This window comes from Centroberyx gerrardi, chromosome 24 (assembly GCF_048128805.1).
Source record: "Centroberyx gerrardi isolate f3 chromosome 24, fCenGer3.hap1.cur.20231027, whole genome shotgun sequence".
NCBI classification, from domain to species: domain Eukaryota; kingdom Metazoa; phylum Chordata; class Actinopteri; order Beryciformes; family Berycidae; genus Centroberyx; species Centroberyx gerrardi.
In genome coordinates, this window is record NC_136020.1 from 21,092,989 (window position 1) to 21,112,185 (window position 19,197).

General features: G+C 42.7%; 2 protein-coding genes across 2 annotated transcripts; one reads left to right on the forward strand and one right to left on the reverse strand.

Moving 5' to 3' along the window:
- Positions 1-1,033: 1,033 nt before the first annotated feature.
- LOC139924371 (uncharacterized) lies at positions 1,034-8,834 on the reverse strand. The gene is made up of 9 exons (XM_071915411.2): positions 8,537-8,834; positions 7,720-7,922; positions 7,070-7,165; positions 6,359-6,454; positions 5,799-5,909; positions 5,077-5,200; positions 3,594-4,737; positions 2,862-2,914; positions 1,034-2,736 (listed from the first exon to the last, which is right to left on the reverse strand). The coding sequence occupies exons 1-9, from the start codon at positions 8,568-8,570 to the stop codon at positions 1,469-1,471; spliced, it is 3,129 nt and encodes a 1,042-aa protein (XP_071771512.2). The 5' UTR covers positions 8,571-8,834; the 3' UTR covers positions 1,034-1,468.
- Positions 8,835-9,709: 875 nt separating this feature from the next.
- On the forward strand, positions 9,710-17,841 carry selenoo2 (selenoprotein O2). The gene is made up of 9 exons (XM_071915389.2): positions 9,710-10,170; positions 11,946-12,149; positions 12,960-13,137; positions 13,745-13,875; positions 14,770-15,047; positions 15,613-15,775; positions 16,268-16,453; positions 17,045-17,201; positions 17,615-17,841. The coding sequence occupies exons 1-9, from the start codon at positions 9,710-9,712 to the stop codon at positions 17,822-17,824; spliced, it is 1,968 nt and encodes a 655-aa protein (XP_071771490.2). The 3' UTR covers positions 17,825-17,841.
- Positions 17,842-19,197: the final 1,356 nt, after the last annotated feature.

Consider the following 19,197-nt stretch of genomic DNA (forward strand, 5'->3'; position numbering starts at 1 on the left):
CCGCCAAGGTTCGTGCTATTATTGCTTGTTCGTGAGTCGGATCCGGATCTGCTCCAAAATTTAATGGGTTCTTCCTTGGCCCATGCTACACCCTTCCACGAAGTTTCATGAAAATCGGGCCAGTAGTTTTTCCGTAATCCTGCTAACAGATAAACAAACAAACGGCACCGAAAACATAACCTCCTTGGCGGAGGTAATAAAAGTTCAATGACAACAAAGGCTGTGCAGAATTATGCTTATTTCTGAGCCACAAATCTTTCTAGTGATGCCATTGGCTTGCTAGAATGTAAACAACGATTTAAAAATGTCATTCCAAAGTGCGAATAATATAATTTGGATGGAGAGCTTGTGACATAACAAGCAGAATAAAATCTAATATCCCCATTCATTTTTCTGCCCCAGGATACGTATTGTCACACTTTTGTATTGCGATATATGGTCCCATCCCTAGTAGTTGGAGAACACTGGTGTAGCGAGTCACGCTTATTAGTTACAGCATTGCTACTGCCATGCATCGTCTTCACTCTGTTGTTCTTGATACCGTTGTTCCCTGACTGACTGAAACTTACTCTGTATGCCGGCGCGCTCTCCATCAGAGCGACGCAGCAGCTACTGGGAGGGAAAAGTCCCAACTGTTGAAATATTTCACGGGTGAATTCCCACTCGAGTTCACTGTTCCAGTAGATTCAGGGATGAGAAGTAGCAGCTCGATTGTGTAGTACTTTATCTTTTTTTTTCTGTTTTCTGATGACTTACTGAAACATTCAAAAAAAAATTTATTCCATGTCATTGTAAGACACAAAGCATAATGCCCACTTGTCCTCTTTCTGGAATAGATGTTAGTCACTAGACCCTGTGCTTTACACCCCGATTTCCTTTTGGCTATATTGTAAACAAGATGCAACACTACACTCAAACATGTCTAAGCTGACATTCAATGAATTTTTTGTTATCGTTTGAAACCAAAACAATGTTGTTAATGGAAAATGTAACGGATTAACTTCTAGCACAATAAGCACCTGGACAGAGTGGATACAGCAAGATGATTTTGTATTTTGGTTTTATGCCTCTCTTCTGAACAAGTGTTAAATTTTCTGTTGTAAAACATGCCCACACTTCTCAATAAAGACTGGATTTGTATTAGTACCTGTTTTTGTTCATTATTTGAGCTTGGTATTAGCTTTATGAAAGGCAAAACAAAGTGATATCACAATGTGTTTGCATGTGTGCCTGCGCTCAGGGAACTGGGAAATCAAATGCACTCAGCTAAAGGAAAAAAATTAGGGACATTCAATACTAATAATGAAAGTAGTTTCAATGCTAGATGGAGAGGTTACCAGTAGTTACACAGTACTTAAAGATTTAGGGCAAGAGGAGTCATTTCATCAATAATATCTGAACTTTTTTTTTTTTTTTCCAGTGTTCACAGTAATCTATAATCTTGCCCTTTACGTTTTCAAACAAATAACTATGTAAACTTCATGGTATGTGTTCGTTGGTGCATTTTGAGGTGATACGACTGCTTGAATCCTTTTCCACATTCCACACAGAGGTACGGTTTCTCGCCCGTGTGCGTTCGTTGGTGTCTTTTCAGCCGATTGGCACTGAGGAAGCTCTTGTCGCACTCGGTGCAGGAGTACGGGCGGACGCCGGTGTGGTAGCGCAGGTGGATGGTCAGGTAGCAGGACTGGGTGAACTTCTTCCCGCAGTGGGGGCACTGAAAAGGCTTGTGGCCGGTGTGGAAGCGCTCGTGCTTCAGAAGCTCGGCGTGGGAAAAGAAACCCTTCCCGCAGTCGGAGCAGAGGAACGGCCTCTCGCCCGAATGCGTCAGCTCGTGTCGGATCAGAGTCGCCTTGTAGACGAAGCTCTTGTCGCACTGGGAGCAGCTGAACACGTTTTCCCTGGTGTGGCAGCGCTCGTGCTTCTTCATGTTGCGTTCCCTTTTGAAGCTCTTGCCGCAGAAGGAACACATGAAGGGCATCTCCTCCGAGTGGATCTTCATGTGGCTCAGCAAGCCGCCCTTGTAGAGGAACCCCTTGTCGCACTGCGTGCACCGGTGCGGCCGCTCTTTCTGGTGGATGCGTTGGTGCGCCGTGAGGGCGGCCTTGTAGGCGAAGCTCTTTCCGCAGTTGCAGGTGTGCAGCTTCTCTTCCTGGTGGGTCTGGAGGTGCCTGTTGAGGTGGCTGGCAGAGCTGAAGCCCAGGTCACACTGCGGACATTTGTACAGCCGCTCCATCTTGTCGGCGTCTTCTCCGTGGGTCTTCAGGTGCCTCACCAGCGCAGACTTCCAAGCAAACGCCCGTCCACACTCGGTACACAGGTACTCGCCGTTCTCCATGTGGGTGCTCTTGTGTTCCCGCTGAGCCGCCAGCGACTTGAAGAGCTCCCCGCAGATCAGACACTGGTACTTGCGTCCGTCCTTGTGCGTTTGCTTGTGCCTCTCCAGTGACTGCTTGAAGGAGAAGCGCCGCCCGCACTGAGAGCAAAGGTAGGGCTGCTCGCCGGTGTGGATGCGGCGGTGGGCTTTCAGTAAGGACTGGAACTTGAAGCTCTTGTCGCAGTCTGGGCAGCAGAAGCGGCCCTCTTCGTCTGCGAGCGGCTGAGGGGACGACTTGTCGTCCTCTGCCTCGTCAGAATGAACCTTGTCAATGTGCTCCTGGACCTGCACTTCATCTGTGTGGCAGAAGGAGCACTCAGGACAGGAGAAAGCAGGTGATGATCCATCCGCCACAGAACCTTATGGAGAAATGATTGTTGATCAGTTAGATTTAGTTAAGTTAATTCTCTGTAAAGTCCTTTGAGACATGCTGTGATAAAGAGCTACAGAAGAAAACAAAGTTGAACTTATGCTGCAGGCTCACCTTCATCACCATCCTTTGTTGAGACGATGGGTGACCCATAGGAGTGTTCTGCACTGTTAACGAGAAAGACAAAATAAACCAGATGCACTTGAGCTGCTTAATGATATATTAAACATAAATACTTATGCTAATTAAGTCATTAATTAAGCCAACATACTTGACACATCTTCACATAACACAAGGGTGGTGTTAATACGAACTTAAAGCATTAATGTCATAATGAAACTGCATTTTGACAGCATCTTGCTTCCTTAAATGTGATCTACTTTCTGTTGAAACAGGATTTTGGGGCGGGACATAACGCAGGGAGGGAATCACTCAAAAGTGTAAACCAATCCGGCTATCAGTTTTTTTGGCATAAATTGTCAAATAGCTTTATGGTATGATAGTTAGAACAAGCTAAAAGGGTGAAAAAGTAATTTTCAATTTCAGTGTGACTTTAAAAGGACTTATAGTTGTTTTCATTTTTTTCTCATTAATATGCAAATGTTTTCAACAAGGTGCTCCAAAATCTAGTCAGAACATCTATGCTATAGGGAGAACCTGTGGTGTAAGTATGAAGTTTCTATCATGTACTGTTCTTGAGTTATTGTGTAACAAGTATGTGTCTACATACAGACACACGCCACCATGACGGCATAATGTCCATAAAGCAATTAGATGTGAATGAAACCAATGGTGACACAAGAATATTGATATGAAATGAATCTAAACAGTCAACAGTGTTTTTACCTGTTGAAAGGCACCGGCTTCAAATCTGGCAGCCTCACTGTGGCCTCCGGTCTTCTCACGGGAGCTGAAACTTTCCCCATGCGCTTCTGCAAATTTATCACCTGGATCTTCATGGTGGGTTTGCGTTTGCGCCCGCTGGTGCGGACCTTGACCTCATCTATGAGTTCCGGGACCAGGCCTCCGGGCTCGGGGGCGGGGCGCTCGCCGTTCTGACCCTCTGCTTCCTCCGCATCACCGTTCTCGCCGTCCGCCGCTTTCGCCCGGCTTTCAGGTTCAGGAAGCGCAACAGCAGCCTCTTCGACGCTCTCTTCGACCTCTTGCTCAGCCTTGGGGCTCACTGCGGGTTTGTTTGAGTTGTGATCGTCTGTGTGAGTTTTCAGGTGTCTCGCCAGTGCCAGCTCCCAGTTGAATTTCTGGTTGCAGTGCGAGCACGCGTACACGCCGTCTTCCATGTGTTTTTGCTTGTGCTCCGTGCGGGCCGACAGCGACTGGAAGGTCTCCCCGCAGACGGCGCAGTCGTACTCTCGTCCGGTTTTGTGCGTGTGCTTGTGCCTGTCCAGGGACTGCCGGAAAGAGAAGCACCGCCCGCACTCGCCGCAGCGGTGCGGGCGCTCGCCGGTGTGGATGACCCGGTGCGCTGTCAGCGAAGAGGCGAACTTAAATCTCTTCTCACAGTCCGGGCAGTCGTGAGGTCCGGAGGAGGTTCTGTGTTGGGAGGACGCCGGGTCGTCCTCGGTTCCTTCTGGGTGGATCCGGTTCGTCAGACCGCCGTCAGGTTGTTCTTGTCTTGCTTCACCCTCCTCTTCTCCAGTCGTCTTCTCAGCCTGAAACGTCTCTACAGACTCTTCCGGAAGCATCGCCATCGGATCTTCGGCCGCCACGCCGACGTCCGTTCCTTCAAAGCAGCTTTCTCCGATCACCACCTCTATGTGTGCGCTTGTGTCTAGTTCGACCTCGGTGTAATCCGTCACTGTGATGATTTCCACCTCGTCCATGAACGATACGGCGTGCGTGTCGTCTCTGAGGCCCTGCAGTGGATCTGATTGGCTGTCTCGGTTGGGTTGTTCTGTGGGTTTTACCGCTTTGCTGGGGGGAACTGCAGCGAGGGAGGAAAGGATGCCGTCGCCCATCGCAGAAGGGGGAACTGCACATAAAAGAAGAATTATTCATTATTCAACCTTTATTTAGTTCTCAGAAGACACACTGAGGGTTGGAATCTTCTTTTTGAACTGCGCCGAGATTATAGAGTTACAAACAACAAAGGGGAAAAAATAAACAAACAAAAATACTATTCTAAATGAGTCCGTCCTAGAGATGTTAAGAGTGCATCAATTGAAGCAGGTGCAATTAAAGGTAACCAGAGTTGATATCCTTGATTGAAAATGTCCCAGAGGAACAAGTGAATGACAGACGGGGAGATGGCGTCACAGACTTGAGTGCTCACAGTGAAATACAGCACCAGTGGTTGTTGTAAGTAACTCACCATGTTGCTCTAAATGCCCGAGGTGTTTGTGGTGCTGGAGCAGATTCTTCAGGTCTGTGGGTTCAGAGACTGAATGGACACAATCCTCCAACACTGAGTCTGCAGCTCCGAGCCACGAAGCAGTCTGTGAGAGTCATGACAATGCACATAACCTCAGATCCATTACAATCAAAGGTGCTAAAAACTTGTTGAAATAAATAAAAGTAATGAATTCAGAACAGGATTGAGACACATTACAGGTTAATGAATGTCTGTTTTACTTGCAATTACATTAATAACTACTCACTATTGCCAATTGCTATAACACAACAATGATCCAATCTATATCCAGTCCATAAATCTTTTCCATTGTCTGTTCTAAACAGCCGGTGTCTGGTAGCTCTTTCCTGGGAAAAATCCTCTGCTGCACAGGAAGTGATGCGTTTTAATTTGTTTAGAGTAAGCAGAAGAAGAACTGGGTAGTTAGCATGAGCAGTGACAGCCACCATGGCTGAACAGACAAAGAAAAGAGAAAAAACTCAAACTGCATCAACAGAAAATCCAAGCTCCGCCCACACTGTTTGATTGACAGGTGATCTCTGGGAAGTGCAGTGCAAAAACTAAGTGCCTTAGTATCCTTCTTTTGAAAGAGTGTGAGAGGGAAAGAGCATCGATTTAGTAGTCTGATATCCACAGAGGCTCTCCTTCACCGTTTGTCTACATGAAATAATGACATCACTCACCTGCTCGAGGTCAGGAACTGGCAACAGCTGAGCCAGTCGACAGACAAACTCCCAAAACAGAGTCTGCAAGTCCCGATCATACTGTGGACCGAACTCAGCGGGGAAGACCTCCTTTGAGAGACAAAAAGAGATGCTGATGAAAACTCTTTTACTGAGTCACATAAATATTACGCCCGGGTCGGCTAGCTCTCCTGGTTCTGGAGCTGGTTAGAGAACTCATGTTAAAAAGGAAATTCTGCATTCAAAAAAAATCTGAGAAATTTCGGAGCGGTAAACTTGGTGGTACGCACCAATTTGAGTCTAAAGTACAGTGAACATACATAGTGATTACAAAGAGTGGCATAGGAAAACTAAAGATACATGTGCATATAAACTACATATATACTATACTGTATTCAGACGTATTCATATTTCACCATAGCTGGGATTTTAAAAACTTTGACCAATGCAAAATGTTATGCAGCCTTTGACTTTCTGTTTTTATAAGAAGTTTTTAAATGCAACCACATGTTGTAAAGCCAAGTGTACCGCCTGCCATTGATTGAGTGATGTTGCCTCACCAAGAAAAAGTTTTCTTTCTCTTCAGGGTCTTTCAGCAGACTCTGGATCAGCTCAGGAAAATTAGCCGCCGCTCCCTCCACTTCTACTTCTTTCAGCTGCAGCATGGGTAGAAACATTACAGATATTACAGATTAATATTGGATAACAGCTTAATTGATATGTGTGAATCGTACATGAGTTATGAAATGTTTTTGAAATGCACATAAAGTTAGGAATAGTATAGAATAAAAATGTAATTCTGATTTACATGACTAGGCAACACACTTTATATGGTTGTACACACCACTGTCATTTGTGATATTTGATGTTGTGAAGAATAATCTTAAACTTGTGACTGTCTTATTGCCACTGTCAGCATACATCAACATAAACACACACACTGACCAAAGAAGAAGAAATGTAGGTCTGGGTGGAAGAAACATTGAGATTTTGAACTGGAAAATGTGTAAGAACCCTGCTAGCACAATTTACAAGATCATCAAAGGGTGACAGGAATATTTTATTACATCTTTTATCAGTGAAGTAGGACTTTGACCCTGTTGGAGACCTAGGAAACTTTTCTGCTGTTGTACTCTGAATAAGAGGGCCAGCTAAACCCCTAATGACCCCTAAGGTAAAATATAAGGTAAAAATTTAATGTAAATATATTTCTTGACGTACCACCTGCCAGTGTGCATCACAACATCAATCCTTCTAGAGTGCAGACTTACATCTCCCAGGCTGGGGATCGATAGTTTCATCTTGTCCAGGTGAGATAAGACAAGCTCAGGTTCCACCGGTCGACTACGGCACAACTCAAGAATATACTGGGGAGAGAGAAAAAACAAATCAAACATCACATCAAAATGCTCCCAAATTCACAATAATGTTCAAAACCTTTACTGTTGATGTGTCAGCTGGTTAAATGATTGTATAAGGAGGCAATTACAGTGTTTTTATTTTTACTGGCTTTTATTGTTGTGTTATGTTGTTTATTGTTTCCCAAGTCTGGTGCTGCTTTAACAATTTCATTTCCCTCTGGGATAAATAAAGTATCTACCTATCTAAATTTGTAAACCTGTAAACTGCACATATGTGTAAATCCTTAAATCTGTCAATAATCCACATATCAAGAATTCTTTCTAGCTAACAAGAACTGTATTAGCATGATGAAGACACTGCATCTTTAATCTTTAATATTTATTCTATTTTATCTACATTCTATTCATTGTTGCTTCAACGACAACCCAGTTTTCCCTTGGGGATGCATAGAATTAATTAGAGTCTTTATCTTATAATATACAAAAGTACATTAGCCATGAATCAGCAGACAAATGGGTTAAAACTCTCAAAGCCTGGGTTTTCCTCCGCTGGTACTCACCCTGGCTCGTAAGCCCAGATCAAGTTGAGTCCTGTGTTTGTACATCAGCAGCTCTGGGACCATCTCCATCACCAAGGAGACAAACTCAGCCACTTTCCAGTAGTTCATGACATCTTGTTGCTTCACCACCTGCCACATGGAGGCTGTCATCAGCTGGAGAGGAGGGACCAGGAGGCGCAGCGACGGAAGAGGGAGGGGGGAACCTGCAACAGAGAAGCACTGAGACTGAAGGATGACAAAACTGACACATCCGTCCCATTTATCCCAGTTCAGCTGCTCATGTTTTCCTATTCTGCCTCAGTCCCATCTTATTTGTATGTTAGATTTCAAAATGGGAACAGTGATGTTTCCAAAAAATAAAAACAAAATCCACTGGTATTAGAATTGAAGAGTAGAAGACGTTTCGCCACTCATCTGAGAGGCTTCATCAGTTCTACTGAGTGCTGGGGAACAGACATATCAAACAGTGATGTGTTTTGAACGCAACCTTCATCAAAACATTGGGTGCATGTTCAATAGCAAAAACGTTCCTCAAACCAATGAAACTCTTGCCATGTTCGTGTGTGTACATGCTCCAACCAAATCCATAATGCAGTAATATACGCAAACGTATTTCTGAGTGTTGTTTATAAAGCGCCCACACTAATGTATCTTAACGTTTGTGCACTAATATGACGCTATAAAAGCCGAAAATACGCCAGGAAGCTAATTATGCTAAATTAGCTTGCGTAGAAGAACTCCGGTACCTGAGCTAAGGCAAACGCTAAGCATTTCCAAAATTTGTTATTGATCTAAGATGGTTCATCAATTAACCAACCTGTGCAGACGACCCGGAAAACCTCTGAATCCATCTTCTCTTCTGCGATGTTGAAAGTTTAACGTTAGCCGGTTAGTTAGCTAGCTAGCTAGCTACCTAGCTTTAGTTGGCTACCACGACAAAGCGCAGCAAACATCGGGCGGAGGCAGCTATCTAACCGCAGCTGTCATCCTCCTCTTCTAAATAAGAAGCACTGTAACTAAACGTATGAATAACCGATACATGACAAGCTGTAATCATCGCCTACATTTCGGCATTTTGTCCGAGGCTTCAAAACCGTTCAAAACAGAAAGAACAACAAACGTCATTTCCTATATAGAATGATTTCCTCGATCTCTTCTTCGGCCTTTTTAGGTTTTCTTCGGTGGTTTTAGCAGACCGTCGCATTCTTTAGCGCCACCTATGGATACTATACTAGTTAAAAGTTTATAGACGTTCTAAATTTAATTTAACAACAAAATCAAACTTCGCTCGACTTATTTTCACATAGATCTGTTATGCTCTCTGATAAAGGCCGCTATTTTCGATAGTCTATCGTTTTGACATTTCAGCACCACGGACAGCGCACAAGAGCTTGATGCAAAGCAAAGAGAAATCACTCCCTGGGAATAATCCAGTGTTTCATCAGTAATTGAGTTGGTGGATTTAGGTCTGCTGTTTAATTCCTAGTCATACATCCAGTATCCTTACACAAGCCTGGAAATGTATGAAAAGGTAATTTGGCAATATTAAACTGAGCTATAGGCTACGGCTGCATGTTTTCTGTGGTTTTAGACTCTGTCACATATTTCACATATTCTCATGCAGAATAATCTTCATCTATAGAGGGATATAGTGTTGGTGTCCTGTGCTTTGTTTGTTTCCCTGTGTTTCATTTTGTTTTATGAAGGAATGCTGTATTGCTTTATGAAGGAATAGGAATACACTTGACTTGTTAGTATGGGCAAGATTACTATCGGGCAATCACACTGAACGCCAAGAAATTAAAGTCTGGTGTGTAAGAAAGTGTGTAATTTTGTAATTGAAACTGTACTGAAACAGAAAAAATAGAGGGCACAAGCACAGTTTTTTTTTAAAGTTGACGCCATCACACCTCTATTTATTAGGCTAGGGATTGGAGAGCCGTATTAATCTGCAGCAGCAGCATTAGTAGGCTACTCAGCTCCAGTCAGCATGGATCCTTCTCCCTGCGCGACCCCGGCCCCTGCCCCGTCCCCGATCCCGACTCTGGAGCGCTTACCTTTCAATAACACCGCACTGAGAAAGCTCCCGGTAGATACCTCAGACGCCCCGGGGTCCCGGACGGTCAGCGGAGCGTGTTTCTCCCGCATTCGGACTCTGCAACCCCTGCTCCGGCCAACCTTGGTGGCTTTATCCCGGTCAGCGCTGGCCTTGCTCGGCCTGAGCGCCCAGGACGTCCTGAGCCATCCCGCCGGCCCGGAGTATCTGAGCGGGTCCCGGCCGCTGCCCGGCTCACAGCCGGCGGCGCACTGCTACAGCGGACACCAGTTCGGACTGTTCGCGGGGCAGCTGGGGGACGGAGCGGCGCTTTATCTCGGGGAGGTGGAGGGACCCGGCACCCATGGGCGGTGGGAGATTCAGGTGAAAGGTGCGGGAGTCACACCTTACTCCAGGTAATATTTATTCTACTGTGGTGTCACTACAGGCAGTTATGGGGTTCATAGACCAACCAAGAGAAATTAATGACGAAAAACATGAGAGATACTCCTAAACAAATAAGAAAAACATGAGAGATACACCTAAACAAATATGAGAAAAAACATGATTTACTGAAACAAACACGAGAAAAAAAACAGAGAGATATAATCCTTGCAAAAAATGCATTTCACATATACTGGTGTTGTGTGCATAGAGATACTGTACGTTTCAAAATTCACAAGATTTGGCCAAAAATGTATGTGTGCATGTATGAGCGGCCCAAAATTTGGTATATACTATAAGAAACTGTATATGTTATCAACATGTAAAAAAAAGTTTTCAGTATTTCCAGCATCTAAAATATATTTTGAATAAATGTCACATGTGCAAATAAATTTTTTGTCTTTTTTTATATATATATATTTTGAAACATATATCTACTGTAAACAAATTCTAAGTCACTCATTCATTCATTCATTCATTCATTTATTATCTCATTTTGAAGACAATACATTTTGGTGCAGTTTGGGCCAACCATGTACCATAATGCAACCCAGGAACAGTTTACAAATCAGCATGATCCTGTGTGAAAATGTCAGGCCTTATATATGTTTCTTTTCTCTCACCAAGTATAAATGTAATAAAATTGAAGCCAGTGACACAGCAAGCCTCTCCTGAGTCACGCTCACCAGAAGCATGTGAATGCTTTAACCCAAGCAGAGCTGCTTAAGAGCTTAACTGCTTGGCACACATTTAATTTATCCCCATTGCTAAACAATGTGTGTCCAGCTCAGTGGAAACACCTCACCTCTGTAGCAATCCTACTTATAGTTTCGCCCCTTTTGTTTTGTCCCGTGAAAAACACTAAATGAGTGTTTGAGGCATTTTTTTAATCCATGACACCTATTGCAGCTACTCACCTCTATTCACAATAGGTATAGCTATAGGGCCTGTCATGAAGGGTTTTGTTTACCAGTGGTTTAGGAGAGACACGCCACCATGTTGGAGGAGTGACAACAAAACAAAAGACTGTAATGTTATCTCGTCTTCCTCTCTGACAAAACAAAGAAAATGCCTAATTTTTGTACAGTGGTAGAGTGTTTAAATCATACAAGAGGACTGTTTCTACCTTACCTATATATACTATTTAAACTTTTACTTTTTTTAAGACATTGAGCTGGAGCACAGCAAGTAAGAACTTCATTGCACTGTGTACTTGTACCTGTACATATGACAAACAAAACTTGAACTTGAAAAGATCTGGGAGGAGAAGGTGACAATGCTGGAGTCTCTCCTTTTGTTGTCACTCCTCCAACATGGTGGCCTGTCCTCAGTAACCAATGGTAACCGCTGTCCAAACATTGGGTTTTTGCTACTTTGCAGAGACTGCTTTAGCAAGAGACAGGCTACAAGTAGATTACTGTCAATACAATACTATACTATTCATTGTACTATTATTACTACTATACTATTCATATGAGAACTGAGGGAAATTAACTTGTGCAGTGTAACAGCAGGCAACATTCAGCTTTCACATTACTCATTAAAAACAGTTAACAACAATTACAGTTAACTTATAATTCTGCTATGTCAAGCAATGCTAATGTAAAGTGTACAACATACTCAGCAGTGGGGAGTGCATAAAACAAAACATTATTCAGATATAACACACCTCATTGGCTCATTCTTTGGCCAATCAGCATTGAGTATTCCACAAATCTGTGTAATAAATGGACTGTGACTCTCTCAGAGACGGCGATGGCAGGAAGGTGCTTCGCTCCAGCATCAGAGAGTTCCTGTGCAGCGAGGCCATGGCCGGCCTGGGGATTCCCACCACCCGCGCCGCCTCCCTCGTGACCTCCGACCTCCGCGTCAACAGAGACCCGCTCAACAACGGCCGGCGCGTTCCCGAGCGCTGCTCAGCGGTGCTGCGGGTCGCCCCTTCCTTCATCAGGTGGAATACCTGTTCGGTGTTTTTATACTTTGTTTGCATGCAGATATTCCTGACAGGCCTACCTGACACAGTGCTATAGGGATGGGACGATATGCTTTATCTCACGATATGATACGATACGATACGATACAATATTATACGATACGATACAATATTATACGATACGCTATGATAGGCTGTGATACAATATGTTACGATACAATACAGTATTATACAATACGATATTATATGATTTTATATATTATATGATACGATACGATACGATACGATATGATGCAATACTATATAGTATTATACAATACGATATTATATGATTTTATAAGATTTTATATGATATTATAAGATATGATACAGAATTATGTTTATTTCTGAGCCACACATCTTTCTAGCGATGCCATTGGCTGCTAGAACGTAAACAACAATTTAAAAATGTCATTACAAAGTGCAAATAATATAATTTGGATGGAGAGCTTGTGAAACTGTGATGGGCAAGCATCTCATTTGTGCTTACTACAGCAGAATAACATGGAGCTAATATCACCATTCATTTTTCTGCCCCACGATACGTATTGTCACATTTTTGTATTGCGATGTATTGAATTTCGATATATTGTCCCATCCCTAGTGCTATCCCTGGGAAACGAGGAATTGGTATTAGGTGAAATGGAAAACTAAACTAAGATCAAACTAAAATGAAAAACAGGCCTAATACAAATAAAAATATGTGTTAATAGGTGAATTTCTCTCAGTTTGTTTGAATGTGAAAAGGAATATTTAGCCTCTCTCATAGCTTCTCTGTCCTTTCTGTAGGTTTGGATCTTTTGAGATCTTTCTGGGCCGAGATGAACTGTCAGGTCTGCAGGGTCCCAGTGCGGGGAGGGACGACATCCGTGCTCAGCTGCTGGATTATGTCATCGAGACTTTCTACCCCTGCATACAGCAAAGTCATAGCAACCGGAAAGACAGGAATATGGCTTTTTTCAAAGAGGTAAGAATTGTTTTCTGACAGAATGAGTCGGTGGTTTGGAGCAAAGTCTTGAACAATGAAATTAAGACAAGGTTTCAGTCATTTCCAAGAGATCAATCATGACAAACGAGTAAGTATTTAGTCCGCCTGTCTTAAAAGTCAATCAATAAATAATTACTACATTCATTTTGAGACTTAAGTGTAATTACAGTAAACAAACTGTGCCAAGCAGACTGTCAGCCTCTACCAGCCTCTACTCTGCATCCTCCATAGTTTCTCCACCTGGTGGATCTGGAGGGAAATCTGCTGGATTGCTTTACAGCACAAAACAGGAAGAGGTTCTGTTCTTCCAGAGCAAACAGAGATAAAGCTTGTGCCTTGATAGAGATTAAACACAACTCTCATCAAGAAAGTGACCTTTGACAGAGTGTGGTTAAAGATAGCTGCCCTACAAGAGAGAATTTGACTGATGCCATGTCAGAAAACACACCACACATCGCCCTAGAACTACCAGAAGCCTCTTGCTAGGTCTTTATGTTGCTGTTTCCTTCATTTTGAGCATGACCTAAACACTATGTAGACATTTCATATTCTGTAAAAGTTCTTCATGAATGTTCTTTGTTTCCAGGTGATGCTGCGAACCGCTAGGCTAGTAGCCCAGTGGCAGTGTGTGGGCTTTTGCCACGGCGTCCTCAACACAGACAACATGAGCATCCTGGGTCTGACTCTGGATTACGGCCCCTTTGGCTTCATGGACAGGTGAGCTGCTCCCTTATTCGTCTCTTGAGAGGGAAAAGGAAAAGCCAAACACAGACGGCCTAACTCCTTCAGCTAATGGACGCCCTGCAAAACCAAACTATCCACTAGAGGACTGTCTCAGAAATGTTTTGAGAGAGGATAGGAAAGGAAAGACTGTAGCATGATTGTCTCTTTCTCTGACCTTCCAACATAATGAATGCCAAGGTCATGAATAAATGAAAAAAAGTTAATTTGCAATATATTTTTTATTTTATTTATGTGGAATGACCTGCCCTGCTAACTCACTACCATCCTTTAAATCACTTCTCAAAACACATTTTTATAGACTTGACTTTTTGTAATTGATTCACAGTCTTTTAGTTATTAATTTGTTTCTTGTCATTTTATTAGTTAAATGTCTTTTCCATTTGCTATGTTCTTTCTACTGTTTATTAATTGTATCTACTATTTATTCATGCATTTTGATTATTCTCTTTTATAAAATGCTTTGAAAACATGTTTTCAGAAAAGCTGCTATATAAATAAAGATTATTTAATTTTATTTAATTTTATCCTCCTTCCTTGTTCCTTAGTTTCAATTCAAGTATGCCAGTTAGCTAACCTGCACTGAATAATTGTGGTTCTCTCTGTTGAGGTTTATCTCGAGCAATGACATTATTAATTATTTCAGCTTCCAAAGACTTGTACAGCTATAATCTCACATAGCAAAACCTTCGGCTCAAACGATGTTAGTACAACTAAAACTCTAATCTAAGACTTGGTGATTCTGAGTCTCATGGTCATGTTTTTAAATAACTATAAAGAAGTGAAGAAGATAAGGAATTCATTGACAGTAAGTTCCCACCTTCTGCTGCATCATATTCCTGAACACCCTCCTCCCCCTCTGTGTGTCAGGTTTGATCCAGACTTCGTGTGCAACGCCTCGGACAGAAGAGGCCGCTACTCGTACCAGGCTCAGCCGTCTGTGTGCCGCTGGAACCTGACCCGCCTGGCTGAGGCGCTGGGCTCCGAGCTCCGCCCGGCCGAGGCGGGGGCCGTCCTGGATGAGTTCACGCCCACGTACGAGGCCTTCTACCTGGGTAACATGAGGAGGAAGCTGGGCCTCCTGAGAAAAGAAGAGGCGGAGGACAGGGAGCTCATATCAGACCTGCTGCGCCTCATGCACAACACCGGTACAGGAAATCCACGGCTGGAAATGTCAGGGAACTTGTATCACAAAGTTTCAGGATTTTTTTTATATTTTGGTAATGTGGTGAAGTATGGAAATCTGTAAAACTTATTCTAAATTTACCTTGTCATCAATATCTGTGGCAAGTAGGGCTGGTCGTTCAGTGGAATCATATCGTGATGATTTGGTGATTTTGGGATATCGTGATACATATATGTCGTCAAAATTGATGATAACAAGCAAATTTTATTTAAAAACTGCCAAAATGAGGTATGAAACCTTTTTAGGAATATTATTTGAAAATTTCAGTTTTGTTTGACATCACACCTAACATCACCATTCAGTTCAATGGGATGAACATTCATTTTATTATTTAACGATTTTGCATACATGAGCCATATCGTGATATACTGTATATGGATATTGTAAAAAAATCCTTATGATTATCATGATTCGTGATATTGATTTCAACCATATCGCCCAGCCCTACAATATAGTAATGGCACTTCTCATTTCAGATGCTCTGGTTTTTATATCTCTTTCCGGTCCTCTTCCTTCACCGCCTCCAGGAGCAGATTTCACCAACACCTTCCGCCTGCTGGGCTGTGTTCCCTGGCCAGAGGAGGGCGACAGAGAGAGGACCAGAGTGGGGCCAGTCGTGGACCGCATCCTCCAGCAGTGTGCCTCTGTAGAGGAGCTAAAGGTGGCTAACAAGCCCACTATGGAGGACCGGTGAGGGGGTGTATGGTGGTACGGTGTATGTGTTCTGTTTTCTTATAGCAGCTAAGAACCTGAAGTCAAGAGTGGAGTGTAGGCATTGATTTAGAGCTTAACACCCAAAAAATTCAGGCATCAATAAGTTTTACTCAGTTGTACTTAAAATACAAGTGGCCAAACATGCATTATCTTCATGATATACCTTATAATTAGTCATGAAGTAAGATCTTACTCTAGCCGCCCCACCATATACTCCCAATGAATATACATGTATCCCTAGCTGAGCAGCAAATAGTTTTTAAATGATTAAATCTCTCATTTCACCTAATCATTTTTTCCTTTAATCTGCTAGCATTTTGGAGAAAAAGCTTACCAAGACAATATGTAAGTGAAATGTCTGTCCTCGGCATTTATTTACATGGAATAGCTTGCAGAACTAGTTTATAGACTCCCGAGCCTTTTTCCTCCTCTCCATTGCCTTATATCTGACACCTTGTCCATTTCTAGCGAGCTGGCGATGATCCTGTCCATGGCGCAGACCAACCCGGTGATGTTCGGCATGGTGGCGGAGCGGCCGGAGGTCTCCCAGCAGCTGGAGAGGATGGGCCGGCTGAAGGAGCTGCTGGGGACCGATCAGGACCAGCTGCAGGAGAAGCAGCATGACGACTGGATTCACTGGGTCAGCCGATACAGGTCAGGACAAAAATACAAGGGACCAATAAGAGGTGCAGTAGGCAAGAACTGTAGACTGCCTGATGTTGGGAAAAAAAACAATTTGAGAGCTTCGTTCCAACATGGGATATCCACCATTTGAACAAAAGTGACACGTGTTCTTACAAAATGATTTATACTACAAAATTTAATCAAAAGATAGTATTTTTAACTTGAGCCTTGGTTGACAAAATAACACTTTCACACACTGGATCAAGTCAAGGCTTTATTGTCCCACGAAGGGAAATTTGGTTGCAGTCAGGACCAGACAACAGCACAACCGACACATTAGAAAAACAATAAAAACACAATAAAGATATCCGAACTTCATGTATGGAGTTCCTTTTCAAAGTGGATAATATGTTGTGCGTATGCATTTGAAATTAACTCATTTCTACATTTCTCAGTACAGAGTGGCAAAGCAGGGAACAGGTTAAGTTCCTGTTCCCTTTGCCTGCCAATATAAACATGGTCTCTGCTGGATATAAATGTATCAACGAAGCTGTGACTCTTACTGTGATTTGCTCTGTCCCCTCCACATCAACACTTACTTTATTTAAATAACTGACTCAGGAGGCGTTTATCCAGGGAGAGTGATGGAGTGAGCGACTTGTCTGCCGTCAGAAAGGAGAGGCTCAGCGTGATGAACAGCACCAACCCCCGCGTCGTCCTCCGCAACTACATCGCCCACAATGCAATTCAGGCCGCTGAAAAAGGAGACTTCTCTGAGGTCAGCAGACGGTTTAAAGTGGTAATCTGCAAACTGTATCTGTCCTCGTTTTTGTTTTTTATTCTGGTGTCATCTTTGTTGCTCAGCGCTTGTTGCTGTGGTGTTTCTGCACTGCACTTCCCAGAGATCACCTGTCAATCAAACAGTGTGGGCGGGGCTTAGATTTTCTGTCAATACAAATTTGCTCATTCTGTGTATATGCTCTTGCACTGGACTGTGAATTTATAAACTGTAAACTTCTGTAATAGTTTTGGTATTAACATGATGAGAACATTGTATTTTGAATTTGTAAACTTCAGTATTTTTTATATTTATATTGGATTTAAATTGTATTGCTATCTAAATCCTATTTTTTGCCCAGTCTCCCCCTAAAGGATCAATAATATTCATCTAATCGTAACCTTGTCTCTCAGGTCCACAGGATCCTGGAAGTTCTGGAGAAACCATATTCCAACGCACTTGAGCCGGATTTTCCAGACGGATCTAATTCATGTGGCGATGCAGATCAGGAAGGGAGGGAACTGAAGTGTCAAGAAAACGGAGATTACAATCCACCGAGTGTCGCCTGTGACAGGAAGCCTCCTGCCTGGGCGAGAAGCATCTGCATCACATGATCCTCATAAAGACTCCCAGACCCATAGAGGAGAGAGACTGCTGTGTTTACCGCTGAGGGAGCAGACGGATGCAGATTTAGGAGAAAAAAACAAAACCGCTCTACACCTCCACCTCAGACTTGGTTTGGTCTTTGCATGCTGTCTCTCTCCTGCTTACCGGTCAAGGGAGAATGTGATGTAATCCAGTGTGTTCCTGTGTTCATCAGTATGAGCATAGATTTTTTTTTGTGTGTGTGTGTGATCACATGCTTTTATTGCAGTTTAGACTTTTCACAAAGTATGGAAAGGCAGTATACAACAACAGAACAGCAGCACTCAGAATTACTTTATTCGTCAAGTACAAATAAATGCAGGAACTTGCCTTGGTGACATAGCAGGAATATATCTCTGTCAAATGTTTTTTATTTGAGCATATTGACATATATACACATACATGAGCACATATATCCATACAAATATACATGCAATTAGACCGGAATATGCTCTTTTTCGTTTTTTTTGAGATAGCAGGAACATATCGACAGCTCACATAAGCATATAATGGACAACAGGAGCTCATATTCTGTGCAAGGGGAGAATGCAGGACTACAGTAGAAAGTAAAAAGTAAACTATTGAATTCCCTACCTCTGATCATTAAATTGAATTGCCAGTGGAGACACACTTTTAACCCCCCTCTCTGTTATGTTTTATTCTGTCAGTGAATAAAATACATGAATTAGATGACTTGAAACAACTTCCAAAAAAACACCATGGGTTTTTTCTCTATAGAAGGTGCCTTCTTTCCAGCTCATAAGCATGCAGAGATGTGGATAAAAGAAGGATAGATGATCCATCTACAGGGAAAAGTGTAAAAAAAAAAAAAAGGTCTGTCATCAACACAAATTGTTTTGCTAAAAGAATGGTTAAGTGAGAAATCTTAAGCTACAACCGAATAGGCTACAAATTAGGCATTTTTCTTTTTCTTTTTCATACCTCCTTGTGTAAGATATCACACCGTAAAAATGCGTTCAAAAATGAATGCCCCCCCCCCCTCTTGTTTTCTTTACAAATCGCACCTTGTCCTTGAGTATATCTCTCTACATATATACATTCAGCATTCTAACACTATGTGCATTTAGGCAGTTGGTTGCAGCCGTAGGTGAGAGTTCAGCAGCACATTTGAGCGACATATCCTGAAATAATTATTCTGAGTTGGATGGGAATGCATGGAATAAGTTCTGAGTGTTGTGCAGCAGGGAAATAGTTAATGCAATAACAGGATGTGTTCACAGAATGATCCGTATTGACACACAAGTCGTGTGTGTTTAGCTGATGATGTATGATGGCTCAGACGACCAGTCACAGAATGACCTGTCTGGGTCTGAAACACCAGGAACACACT